This window comes from Bufo bufo, chromosome 2 (assembly GCF_905171765.1).
Source record: "Bufo bufo chromosome 2, aBufBuf1.1, whole genome shotgun sequence".
NCBI lineage: Eukaryota > Metazoa > Chordata > Amphibia > Anura > Bufonidae > Bufo > Bufo bufo.
The window spans coordinates 556,534,032-556,548,524 of NC_053390.1; the positions used below are offsets into that span (position 1 = coordinate 556,534,032).

General features: G+C 45.4%; 1 protein-coding gene across 4 annotated transcripts in view; it reads right to left on the reverse strand.

The window, feature by feature from the left end:
- The window catches only part of ANKRD17 (ankyrin repeat domain 17), a 147,888-nt gene extending 133,703 nt beyond the window's left edge, over positions 1–14,185 (reverse strand). For all 4 annotated transcript variants that reach the window (XM_040418131.1, XM_040418135.1, XM_040418130.1 and 1 more), the window contains exons 1-2: positions 14,060–14,185; positions 13,415–13,898 (exon numbers count right to left, since the gene is read on the reverse strand). In XM_040418131.1, the coding sequence (XP_040274065.1) occupies positions 13,415–13,804 (390 nt within the window). In that variant the 5' untranslated portion in view covers positions 13,805–13,898; positions 14,060–14,185. The remainder of the gene's footprint in view (positions 1–13,414; positions 13,899–14,059) is intronic.
- Between the last annotated feature and the right edge of the window lie 308 nt (positions 14,186–14,493).

Below are 14,493 nucleotides of genomic sequence, written 5' to 3' on the forward strand. Positions count from 1 at the left end.
GGCCGGCGGGAGGAGAGCAGCGCTGCCCTGGCCCTGGCAATCAAGAGAAGAATGGCATGAAAAGAGGTGGGCAAACAGAGCCGCTCCCCCCCCCGCTCATAGAGGCTAATTAGCATATTATAACAGTTCGTTTTTCTCAATAAAGGCTTCAGGCAGTGAGATGGCCCTAATATAGTTATGTTCAACTGACATCAGCACATCACTAAAGTCAGCCAGCTTAATACCCATTTTTCGGGTGACAGAAACCCTTTAAGGACAACTCTCAATGACTTTAACCCAACTGAACATCTCTGGGAGACCTAAAAATGTCTGTCCACCGACAGTCCCCATCCAACTAAATACTGAGTAAAGTGTCTGAATACTTATGTCAATGCATTTTATTTCCTTTTTGAGATTGTTCATCCCAACACACAGTCATTGTTTGCTGGCAGCAACACCCTCTTTAGACAGGGTAATGTGCTACTGGCAAACAATGGGCCAGATTTACTGATGTGTCAGAGTCTAGAATCGGTCTAAAAAGTAGTACAACATGGTTGTCGATACCTTATTCCAGGGCTTGGCAGGAAGGTGCTGCGCTTTACAGGAATGGAAGCTAGGCCAAAGACCCAACTTTTTGCTCCATAATTGCCCCACGATTAGGCATATAATTCTGTCTTGAAGTAAGCAAAGAAGTGTCTATCCCTGCTCCACATTTATCATCCTGCCTGACCCCTAAAATAAATCTGGTGCAGGTCTAGACAGCCTGTAAACTCATCCAAATTGATGGATGTCATCCATTCCAGCTAACCATCATTTGAGAAACTAGTGTGGACAATCACTGATCACAGAGATAGAGAGATTATATAGATATATATAGATATATATATATATATATATATATATATATATATATACACACACATACATATACATACATACACGATACGGGATATCAGCTCCAAGGCTGGTAATGTCGTACTACGTATATAGTTTATAGCAATCTGCATCGTGACTTTCTGTCCTGTTATGACCTTTGATCAGAGCTGTGTAGATACTGAAGGCTGGAATAATGACAACTACGACCCAGGTGACTGCAGGCCGAGCTGTATGTGTACTTACCTCCAGCAACAAAACCTATAGTCACGTGCTTACAGACAAGCCGTCGCTACAGATATTTCCACTTTCCACTGCATAACAAAATATTAACCTTAAAGGGACACTGACAGGCCCAATAAGCATATTTAGGTAGATATGTAGATAGATAGAGAGAGATATATATATATATATATATATATATACACACATATATACACACACACACACAGTACAGACCAAAAGTTTGGACACACCTTCTCATTCAAAGAGTTTTCTTTATTTTCATGACTATGAAGGCATCAAAACTATGAATTAACACATGTGGAATTATATACATAACAAACAAGTGTGAAACAACTGAAAATATGTCATATTCTAGGTTCTTCAAAGTAGCCACCTTTTGCTTTGATTACTGCTTTGCACACTCTTGGCATTCTCTTGATGAGCTTCAAGAGGTAGTCCCCTGAAATGGTCTTCCAACAGTCTTGAAGGAGTTCCCAGAGATGCTTAGCACTTGTTGGCCCTTTTGCCTTCACTCTGCAGTCCAGCTCACCCCAAACCATCTCGATTGGGTTCAGGTCCGGTGACTGTGGAGGCCAGGTCATCTGGCGCAGCACCCCATCACTCTCCTTCATGGTCAAATAGCCCTTACTTTCAAAGTTTTCCCAATTTTTCGGCTGACTGACTGACCTTCATTTCTTAAAGTAATGATGGCCACTCGTTTTTCTTTACTTAGCTGCTTTTTTCTTGCCATAATACAAATTCTAACAGTCTATTCAGTAGGACTAGGAGCTATGTATCCACCTGACTTCTCCTCAATGCAACTGATGGTCCCAACCCCATTTATAAGGCAAGAAATCCCACTTATTAAACCTGACAGGGCACACCTGTGAAGTGAAAACCATTTCAGGGGACCACCTCTTGAAGCTCATCAAGAGAATGCCAAGAGTGTGCAAAGCAGTAATCAAAGCAAAAGGTGGCTACTTTGAAGAACCTAGAATATGACATATTTTCAGTTGTTTCACACTTGTTTGTTATGTATATAATTCCACATGTGTTAATTCATAGTTTTGATGCCTTCAGTGTGAATCTACAATTTTCATAGTCATGAAAATAAAGATAACTCTTTGAATGAGAAGGTGTGTCCAAACTTTTGGTCTGTACTGATATATATATACACACACACACACCTAAAGAATTATTAGGAACACCTGTTCTATTTCTCATTAATGCAATTATCTAGTCAACCAATCACATGGCAGTTTTGCTTCAATGCATTTAGGGGGGTGGTCCTGGTCAAGACAATCTCCTGAACTCCAAACCGAATGTCAGAATGGGAAAGAAAGGTGATTTAAGCAATTTTGAGCGTGGCATGGTTGTTGGTGCCAGACGCGCCGGTCTGAGTATTTCACAATCTGCTCAGTTACTGGGATTTTCACGCACAACCATTTCTAGGGTTTACAAAGAATGGTGTGAAAAGGGAAAAACATCCAGTATGCGGCAGTCCTGTGGGCAAAAATGCCTTGTGGATGCTGGAGGTCAGAGGAGAATGGGCCGACTGATTCAAGCTGATAGAAGAGCAACGTTGACTGAAATAACCACTCGTTACAACCGAGGTATGCAGCAAAGCATTTGTGAAGCCACAACACGCACAACCTTGAGGCGGATGGGCTACAACAGCAGAAGACCCCACCGGGTACCACTCATCTCCACTACAAATAGGACAAAGAGGCTACAATTTGCACGAGCTCACCAAAATTGGACTGTTGAAGACTGGAAAAGTGTTGCCTGGTCTGACGAGTCTCGATTTTTGTTGAGACATTCAAATGGTAGAGTCCCAATTTGGCGTAAACAGAATGAGAACATGTATCCATCCTCTGATGGCTACTTCCAGCAGGATAATGCACCATGTCACAAAGCTGGAATCATTTCACATTGGTTTCTTGAACATGACAATGAGTTCACTGTACTAAAATGGCCCCCACAGTCACCAGATCTCAACCCAATAGAGCATCTTTGGGATGTGGTGGAACGGGAGCTTCGTGCCCTGGATGTGCATCCCTCAAATCTCCATCAACTGCAAGATGCTATCCTATCAATATGGGCCAACATTTCTAAAGAATGCTATCAGCACCTTGTTGAATCAATGCCACGTAGAATTAAGGCAGTTCTGAAGGCAAAAGGGGGTCCAACACCGTATTAGTATGGTGTTCCTAATAATTCTTTAGGTGTAATATATATATATATATATATATATATATATATATATATATATATATATATATATATATATATATATATATATATATATAATATTTACAGTACAGGTCTTCTAAAGTGTATTAAAAGCATATAAGTATACCCCCTGTCCACCTTATAAATACAGTAAACTGAAGTTTTATAACCTGGTTGAATAGTCTTCATTCTGCCCAAGGGGCGGCGTTTCATCTCCACTTCTGCCCAGCCAGCCGCCCCCAACTGCTGTTTTGAAGCGCCGCCCAGCTCATCAATATTCACTTCGCTGGGCGGCTACTAGTGTCCCCGACTTCACAAGATCCGGCGCATGCCCAATACAAGCCTATGGGCATCGGCCTCCGTCTCATCTAAAGCGCATGCGCCCGGCACCTTCACTGGCCGGGATCACATCGTGCCTGCGTTCAGTCTTTATCTTAGAGGCCGCTACAGCCTCTGCATTATGCGCATGCGCCGGGCACTGTTCAGAGCAGCGCTTCAGAGCGCTGCTCTCTTACACCTCAGAAGGGGTTAATACTAGTGCTGAAGATGAGACGGAGGCCGATGCCCATAGGATTGTATTGGGCATGCGCCGGATCTTGTGAAGTCGGAGACACTAGTAGCCGCCCAGCGAAGTGAATATTGATGAGCTGGGCGGCGCTTCAAAACGGCAGTTGGGGGCGGCTGGCTGGGCAGAAGTGTAGCTGAAACGCCACCCCTTGGGCAGAATGAAGACGATTCAACCAGGTTATAAAACTTCAGTTTACTGTATTTATAAGGTGGACAGGGGGTATACTTATATGCTTTTAATACACTTTAGGCTACTTTCACACTAGCGTTCGGAGCGGATCCGTCTGATGTTTCATCAGACGGATCCGCTCCGATAATGCAGACGTTCGCATCCGTTCAGAACGGATCCGTCTGCATTAAAACTTAGAAAATTTTCTAAGTATGAAAGTAGCCTGAGCGGATCCGTTCAGACTTTACATTGTAAGTCAATGGGGAACGGATCCGCTTGAAGATTGAGCCATTTGGTGTCATCTTCAAGCGGATCCGTCCCCATTGACTTACATTGTAAGTCTGGACGGATCCGCTCGCCTCCGCACGGCCAGGCGGACACCCGAACGCTGCAAGCAGCGTTCAGGTGTCCGCTCACTGAGCGGAGCGGAGGCTGAGCGCTGGCAGGCGGATGCATTCTCAGTGGATCCGCCTCCATTGAGAATGCATTGCGGCCGGGCGGCTGCGTTCAGGACCGCTCGTGAGCTCCTTCAAACGGAGCTCACGAGCGGACACCTGAACGCAGGTGTGAAAGTAGCCTTAGAAGACCTGTACTGTTATATATATATATATATATATATATATATATATATATACACACACCTAAATATGCTTATTGGGCCTGTCAGTGTCCCTTTAAGGATTTATTCAGGACAATCCACACTGAAATCTGCAGGTGTTCGCAGGGAAATCCGTGCAGTCAATCCGCATCAACTGGTGCGGATTTTACTGTCCCCATTGAAGTGATTGGAGAAAATCCAGACAAGAAAACTAAAATAAATTGACATGCTGCAGATTTTAAAATCCGCACCATAGGTCAAAAGCCTCACGGAAAAAATCTGCATGGTGTGCAGGAGAACTTCAAATTCTCATACATAAAATACAACGCACATGACCTACGGTGCAGATTTTCTGCACGCAAACCTGATCGCAAGCATTTAGCCTAAGATTTATTCTTCCAAACCTTATTAACTTTTCTAATGGAAAAGTTCTGTTGTTCCATTAGGAATGGTTGGCAGTGCCCTGACCGTACAGGAGACTGCTGAGCCATCACATACACGGACTGGTGCTGTCAGCTACTGGTGATCCTCCATCCAGTGCATTACCCGTTATATCTGAGGCAGAGAACGCTCCAGTCAGAGACATGACGCGTGCCTCAGATTTCCTAGAGGTTTATCCTGTCCAATCTTAAACTAATCCGACAGAATACAAATTGTGACATGCTCCATCAGATGGTCTTTCTGAATCCTCTATATAATACCGCGCCCCAGAGAGCACTATATGGCAGCACACACAGCCAGATTTTGTTGCAGAAAATCCCTGTGACAGATGAGAATGGCAGCACACGGATCTCTGGAAAGGCCATTCAGATGGGTGGAAATGATTTCCAGTTACATACATTTTCTTTCACAATATCTGCCGTGTGTGACGGCACAGCGCAGTCGAGTTGTGGACCCCAGTACCAGACAGTCGCACATGCCACGGTGTGCTCTAATTAACCACTTCACATCCACCCATAGGATATAAACGTCCTATGGGTGGATGTTTAACTCTGATCTGACTTTGCTGAACGTCTTTTCAGAGATGGCAGCTGTACGCTAATGGTGCAGCTGCCGAGCGGGGGGCTCGCTGTCAGTGACAGCAGGGTACCTCAGAGAGGAGGCAGGGACAGTTGCCAGGTGTTCCTGCCTTCTAAATCGCTGCATACACAGCGTTCAGTGAGCGCTGTGCATACAGACCAGGAAGCGCAATGCAATTCCTGTCCCGGTGATCATGTGACCGCCAGGGCCGTGCAGGAGCTGTCGGGTCTTCTACAGACCTCGATCAGCCCTGCACTGAGGCTGTACAGTGTTGTATTCTGCTGTACAGCCTCTCTGGGGGGTGTATTTCCCCTGTAACTGGGGCTACTAAGTCAGCCCCAGTACAGGAGAAATAAATGGTGAAAAGTGAAGGTAAATGTCCCCCAGAGGTCTTGTATGACCTTATGGGGGACACAAAGTATAAAATAAAAATAAAATTAGACATATTTGGTATTGCCGCGTCCATAACGACCGGCTCTATAAATATATTACATAATCCACCCTGTCCGATAAACACCATAAAAATAAAAAAAAATTATAATAAAAATAAAGTGTCAAACAAAAGCCATATTTGGCACTTTACATCACAAAAAGTGCAACTCCAAATGATCAAAAAGGCCTATGTCCCACAAAATGGTACCAAAAAGTCACCTCATCCCGAAAAATAATTAGCCCCTATATAGGAAAATCACTCAAAAAAAAAAAAAAAATAGCTTTCAGAACATGGAGACATTAAAACTTTGTTTCAAAAATTCTATTATTGTGCTAAAGTGAAATAAATAAATAAAAAGTATACATATTAGGTATCGCCGCGTCCGTAACAACCAGCTCTATAAAAATATAACATGACCTAACCCCTCAAGTGAACATCGTAAAACAATGTATAAAAACAGTGCCAAAAAAAGCCATTTTTTGTCACCTTACATCACAAAAATTGCAACTCCAAGCGATCAATAAGGCGTATGCCACCCAAATAGTACCAAACAGTCAACTCATCCCACAAAAAAATTAGACCTTGCCTAAGACAATCGGTCAAAAAAACTGCATTTTTTTATTCAAAAATATTATTGCGCAAGACTTAAATAAGAAAAAGTATACATATTATTGGCACATCTGTAAATCTGCTCTATAAAAATGTCACATGACCTAATCCTTTAAGGGAACGCTGTAAACTAAATCAATAAAAACTGTGCTAAAACCAATTTTTTGGTCACCTTACCCTATAAAGTGAAATAAATGATCAAAAAAATTATATGTACCCAAAAATGGTACCAATAAAAACGTCAACTGTTCCGGCAAAAAATGAGCCCCTGCACCAGACTATCGGCAGAAAAAATATATAAAATAATCTGGTGTTCAGAAAATAGAGACAAAACATTTTTTTTTTCAAAAAATGCTTTATTATGTAAAATTGAAACAAAGAAAGTAGACATATTTGATATCATTGTGTCCGTAACTACTTGGTCTATAAAAATAGCACATGATCTACCCTGTGAGATGAATGCTGTAAAAAATAAAAACAGTGCCAAAACAGCAATTTTTGGTTACTTTGCCTCACTAGAAAATGTACCGTAATATAGAGCAATTAAAAATTATATGTACCCCAAAATAGTACTAATAAAACTGGCACCTTATCCCCTAGTTTCCAAAATGGGTTCACTTTTTGTGAGTTTCTACTGTAAGGGTGCATCAGGGGGGCTTAAAATGGGACATGGCATCTAAAAAACAGTCCAGCAAAATCTGCCTTCCAAAAACCATACAGCGCTCCTTTTCTTCTGCGCCCTGCCGTGTGCCCTTACATCAGTTTACGACCACATGTGGGGCGTTTCTGTAAACCGCAGAATCAGGGTAATAAATATTGAGTTTTGTTTGGCTGTTAACCCTCGATGTGTTAAAGTCAAAAATCTGCCAAAAAAGTGAAGTTTAGAAATGTCATCTCCATTTTCCTTTAAAGGGAACCTGTCACCGGGATTTTGTGTATAGAGCTGAGGACATAGGTTGCTAGATGGCCGCTAGCACATCCGCAATATCCAGTCCCCATAGCGGTCTGCCTTTATTGTGTAAAAAAAATATTTGATACATATGCAAATTAACCCGAGATGAGTCCTGTCCCTGAGATGAGTCAGGGACAGGACTCATCTCAGGTTAGGCTCCTTTCACATCACTGTTTCTAATTTCCGCTCTCCAGCTCCGTTGAGGAGCAGGAGAATGGAAAGAACGGATTCTGCAGATAACCAAGCGTAACGGAGCCTAAAGACCCCATAGACTATATATAATAGGGTCCGTTCGGTGTCCACTCAGAATATGATTTTTGAGCGGAGACGAAAGTCCTGCATGCAAGACTTTTTTTCCGTCTAAAATACCAGATCGCAGACTGGAACAGCTAAAACGGATGCTGTATGTGCATAAATGAGCATAATAGACGGTCAATTTATTTCTGTGTTCATCTGACAGATCAGAAAACTAAACCGTGACGTGAACCCGGCCTAAGGCCTCTAACACAAGTGATACGGATTGTGTCAGGATCTGTTCTGGAAAAATGGATAGTCCTTCAAGAAAGTTCAATCAATTTTGTCTGCGAACGCATTACGTTTTTCATGCAAACCTCATTCTCTTGTATGGAGCCAGGGCTGCATGAAAAACACAATATAGAACATGCTGCGACTTTTCCTGAACGCAGAGATGAAACACGCCATGTGCAGAGATGCATTTGAATTAATGGGTCTGGATTCTATGCGTTTGCTACGTGCATCACATCCGGGCGGACAGCAAGTGTGAAAGAGGCCTAAGGGATTTTGTGCATTACAATGAACTTCATTTGGGGATCTGCTACATAAATTCTGCACTGACAATCCTCAACAACCCAAGCCTGGTTCTGGTCAAGATGTAGAAGTAATACCGAGGTAACTACAGGTATACTCTGACTTAAAGCACAAAAGCTATGGTATAGGGCAGCACTACTGAGGATTCAAAACCTCCACATGGCTTTAGGAACAAACTATAGTGCTCTCTGGGGTGCTGGGTTACAGGGCTTATTCTAGAAGAGCACTTGATGGTAGCATTCATTCAGGATCTGACGAGATAATCCTACATATGAATCTGGAGGAGATCAGAGGCATACAGAGGTACACTATACTGCACACAAGTCTAAGACTACTTTCACACTGGCGTTCGGCGCGGATCCGTCTTGTATATGCACAGACGGATCCGCACCGATAATGCAAACGCTTGTATCTGTTCATAACGGATCAGTTTGCATTATTCATTAAAAAAAAAGTTCAAGTCAAAACGGATCCATCTTGACTTACATTGAAAGTCAATGGGGGACGGATCCGTTTTCAATTGCACCATATAGTGTCAGTGAAAAACGGATCCGTCCCTATTGACTTAGGACGGATCCGTTTGGCTCTGCATCGTCAGGCGGACACCAAAATGCTGCAAGCTGCGTTTTAGTGACCGCCTAAAAAACGCAACGGAGACCAAAACGCAGCCAAATTGATGCATTCTGAACGGATCCTTATCCATTCAGAATGCATTGGGGCTGAAACGGATCTCACAAGCGGACCCAGAAACGCCAGTGTGAAAGTAGCCTAAGGCTACTTTCACACTCGCAGTTTGGGCGGATCCGTCATGGATCTGCAAAAAAGCTTCTGTTACAATAATACAACCGCAGAACGGATCCGTTTGTATTATGTCTTCTATAGCCATGACGGTCCGTCTTGAACACCAATGAAAGTCAATGGAGGACGGATCAGTTTTCTATAGTGCCAGATTGTGTCATAGAAAACTGATCCATCCCCATTGACTTACATTGTGTGTCAGAACGGATCAGTTTGGCTCAGTTTCGTCAGGCGGACAGCAAAACGCTGCAGGCAGTGTTCTGGTGTCCACCTCCAGAGTGGAATGGAGACTGATCGGAGACAAACTGACGCATTCTGAGCGGATTCTTTTCCATTCAGAATGCATTAGGGCAAAACTGATCCGTTTTGGACGCTTGTGAGAGCCCATGACTGATCTCAGAAACAGAAAGCAAAGACGCTAGTGTGAAAGTAGCCCAAGGCCTCTTTCACACGGACGAGATTTCCGTGCGGGTGCAATGCATGAGGTGAACGCATTGTACCCGCACTGAATCTGGACCCATTCATTTCTATGGGGCTGTGCACATGAGCGGTGATTTTCACGCATCACTTTTGCGTTACGTGAAAATCGCAGCATGTTCTATATTGTGCGTTTTTCACGCAACGCAGGCCCCGTAGAAGTGAATAGGGCTGCGTGTAAATCGCAAGCAAGTGCGGATGCTGTGCGATTTTCACGCACGGTTGCTAGGAGACGATCGGGATGGGGACCCGATCTTTATTATTTTCCCTTATAACATGGTTGTAAGGGAAAATAATAGCATTCTGAATACAAAATGCATAGTACAATAGGGCTGGAGGGGTTAAAAAAAAATAATTTAACTCACCTTAATCCACTTGCTCGCGCAGCCCGGCTTCTCTTCTGTCTTCTTTTTTGAGTAATAGGATCTTTGATGACGTCACTACGCTCATCACATGATCCATTACCATGGTGATGGACAATGTGATGAGCATAGTGACATCATCAAAGGTCCTATTCCTCAAAAAAGAAGACAGAAGAGAAGCCAGCGGCGCGAACAAGTGGATTAAGGTGAGTTAAATATTTATTTTTTTAACCCCTCCAGCCCTATTGTACTATGCATTCTGTATTCAGAATGCTATTATTTTCCCTTACAACCATGTTATAAGGGAAAATAATACAATCTACACAACCTTGTGTGAAGTTCGGGTCTGGGTACCACATTCAGTTTTTTATCACGCGCGTGCAAAACACATTGCACCCGCGCGATAAAAACTGAACAACGGAACGCAATCGCAGTCAAAACTGACTGCAATTGGGTACCTACTCGCGCGAAAGAGGCCTAAGGAAGCACAATTAGCACTCTGTTCAATTTGGAGGTTGTATGGAGCTGCCACACAGCCATGTGCATGATTTTTTAAAGGGAATCTGTCACCATGAAAGTGCAATGTAATCTGCAGGCAGCATCTTATAGAGCAGGAGGAGCTGAGCAGGGTGATATATAGTTTTATGGGAACATTTCAGTATAACTTGTCATTCATTCATTTAAATTCCTGGTCATCCTGGGCTGTGAAGTCAAGTAGGAGTCCTATCAGGGACTGACAGCTATCTCTGTATACACAGTCATAGAGGGAAGACTGTCAGTCACTGATAGGACCGTCTCCTTGTCCTCAGTCAGTGACTGACAGCTATATCTGTATACACAGTCAGAGGGAAGGATGTCAGTCACTGATAGGACCATCTCCTTGTCTTCAGTCAGTGATTGACAGCTATCTCTGTATACACAGTCAGAGGGAAGGATGTCAGTCACTGATAGGACCATCTCCTTGTCTTCAGTCAGTGATTGACAGCTATCCCTGTATACACAGTCATAGAGGGAAGCCTGTCAGTCACTGATAGGACCGTCTCCTTGTCTTCAGTCAGTGACTGACAGCTATATCTGTATACACAGTCATAGAGGGAAGGCTGTCAGTCACTGATAGGACCGTCTCCTTGTCTTCAGTCAGTGACTGACCGCTATCTCTGTATACACAGTCATAGAGGGAAGGCTGTCAATCACTGATAGGACCGTCTCCTTGTCCTCAGTCAGTGACTGACAGCTATCTCTGTATACACAGCCATAGAGGGAAGACTGTCAGTCACTGATAGGACCGTCTCCTTGTCCTCAGTCAGTGACTGACAGCTATCTCTGTATACACAGTCATGGAGGGAAGACTGTCAGTCACTGATAGGACCGTCTCCTTGTCCTCAGTCAGTGACTGACAGCTATCTCTGTATACACAGTCATGGAGGGAAGGCTGTCAGTCACTGATAGGACCGTCTCCTTGACTTCAAAGCCCAGAATGAGCAGGAATTTAAATTACATTTTAAGTTTTACTGAATCTTTTCCCAGCTCAGCTCCTCCTGCTCTATAATAGGCTCCCTTTAGACTGACCAGTTGTTCCTATGGCCAACAGCTTTGCACACATTTATAACCATATACAGTCAGAAATCAGCAAAAGGGGTAGGGGACACAAGAGAAAAGCCCCTGGGAGAGACCCAGTTTGCCATATGCATCACTTGGTGGTTGACTATGGCCGACTTGATCATTCGCACAAAGAACTGTAGCAGCTATTGGCTAAAAACTGCCAAAATCACCTGTTTAGACAGATCTACGCCATCTCTCTGCCCGGCTTTAGGCTGGAGCATTATGCCTAATTCCTGTTGGCTGTACGCTCCTCTTATTTCACTAGCTATGGCACTGGATGGAGGACAGCATCAGTCCGTGTATGTGACGGCTCAGCACTTTCAGGCGGTTGTGTGCTCATCTAGTCTCCTGTACAGGAGAGAAGTCGGAGGGGGCGCAGGCACTGCAGAAATGGCAGCATGAGGATAGGTTATTTTAACCCATTTTCAGCCCACGGGGACTTTTTTCTTCTTCACCTGGACTGCCGCTTTAAGCTGGCCATACATACTAGAGCTATGTCAGTCGAACCCACCATCTAAAGTGAGTGCTGTCATTCCACCTCTCTCCTGGCAGGTAATGTTGATAGGAGATAAGTAGTGTCTAAAGTTCGGGTTATCGAAGAACTGAGTTATGGATTCCGCTACCACGGACCATAACGGAATTTAGAATCCATAAGGCGATGCTTCGATAACCCGAACTTTAGACGCCGAACTTAAAACACAAGTTTGCTCAACACTAGAGATAAGGATCAGGCATTCTGGATTTTGATGCCCGATCCTTTGTGTCACGGGGAGATACGCCACTGCCAGGGGTGTCTGGACCTTCTCCCCTTTCACTACATATGCATGCAGGGCCAAGTATGAGAGTAGGGATGGGAGAATCAACCAGAGTTCTTCACCTGCGAGGGGCCGTCCCCGCTGCTGGACTGACAGGGCCAGACATGTCGCCCAGCACCGACAATGCTCCAAGTAGGCTTCAGGAGCATCGCTGTTCATGCGCCACTGACCTGAAGCAGGGGGGTGTCAGCCTTTACCAGGTGAAGAACTCTGGTTGATGAGATTGATCCATACAACTGGCTCATCCCTTCATGGGCGGAGGGGGATCAAAAGAAATAGCCGTCGACCAAATGGTCATCAGCCCAACAGTTATCTCACGTACGGCCAGCTTTGGAGTCTGTTCACACGGACGTTAGTTTCCATTTTATCAGGTCCCAGTCCTCTCTGACAGTCTGCTGTCCTGTAACATATATTATATACACACACAGGTCTACACGTCACAGGAACCGTCGTACACGTAACTCCCGTAATAACGGAAGCCATGACACTAATGTGAATAGTGTCCCATGCCGCTACCCGTACACCCATGATAACCCCTGCCTACTAGAAAGCAGCATGTATACAATACGCAGAATGTAAGACCGCTACGGTCTCCGAGTCAGGAACAGCCCAACCCAGAAAGACCACCAAGAATTATTTTCAAAGCAAGCCAGTGGTGCCCCGAGAACACTATGCAGATCTACTACACTTCTATGGCCACATGAACCCCTGAAGCTTGATGGCAGCCCCCTTTTCCCGTGATCAGCCAGGCTAGCTACTGACAGGAAGTGTAGAAACAAACATGTCAGGTGTCCCTCAATGCGAGTGACCGAGCCGGCCTCACGTGTGCCCCAGGTACGGGCTGCCCCTCCCTCCCTCCAGCCCGGGACTCCCACCTCGGACACCTCTTCCTCGTCGTCGTCGTCTTGGCTGCTGCTGCCGCCGCTCTCGCTGCTCTTGTCGGTGTCGCTGCTGCTGGCCGTGCGGCTGCTCCGGCTCCGCTTCTGCCTGCGGCTTCTCCCCGGAGGCCCGGCCCCGGTGGGTGAGGCCGGCAAGGCCCCAGCTCCCTGCTGTCTCCGCTGGCGCTGTTGCTTCTTCTTCAGCAGCAGGTCGCACATCCTGACCAAGCCCCTGGCAGATTTGCTTAGCTCCGCGGGTGCCTCACTGGCTGCCCCGTGACTCCCGCCGCTGGTCCGGCTCGGACTTTTCTCTTGGTCGTCCTCACGGATTCCGCTCGTCTGCTGCGGCTCCTGGGCAGGCGGTAACGGCGGCTCCATCATCATCATGTCTCTCTGGCCTCCTCCTCCTCAGACACTGCGTTGCCTCTCCAGGCAGGATCTCGCGAGAGCTCTGACGTCACCGAGTTCTCACGAACCGGACCTGCAATAAGAGAGGGGGTGGGGTGACTATGTGGGCGCACGCAGATAAGGCGCTGCTTACAGTCAATGCTCTGCTTTATTGATTGCTGCCACTAGCGGCTGCTTTTATTTCACGTCCCTCAACCACATTTACTCAGCGCGCTCTACTCTACGTATATTTACACGGATACGGCTCGAGCTCAGCTCCTCATTCGTCAGGCACACGGTCCCTGCGTATTCTGCGTGTCCCGTACAGTGTCCTCTGCGTCCCGCTTTAGCACTTCACACCCCGCCTCTTGCGTTCACGTGACGGCGCGGTGCACGCGCATGGCTGGTGGGGGGCGCGCGCGCGCTTCACTGGGGTCAAGTGAGGAGAAGATCCGGGGACGTGCGGCATCTTATTCCCCCACACAGGTGTATAACGTGAGGGAGTCAGCCTCCACATCATACCCTATAACACACAGGGTCGTGTCATAAAAAGGCTCTCAGACAGCTAGTGTGGGGAAAGGGGCTGTTCACACATGGCAGACTTGTTGCAGAAACGTTAGTGTCTCTGCACCTATTCCACAAAGGGGCATGCCGCTTGAACTAAAATACAACTTTTTGCACCTCAGTTC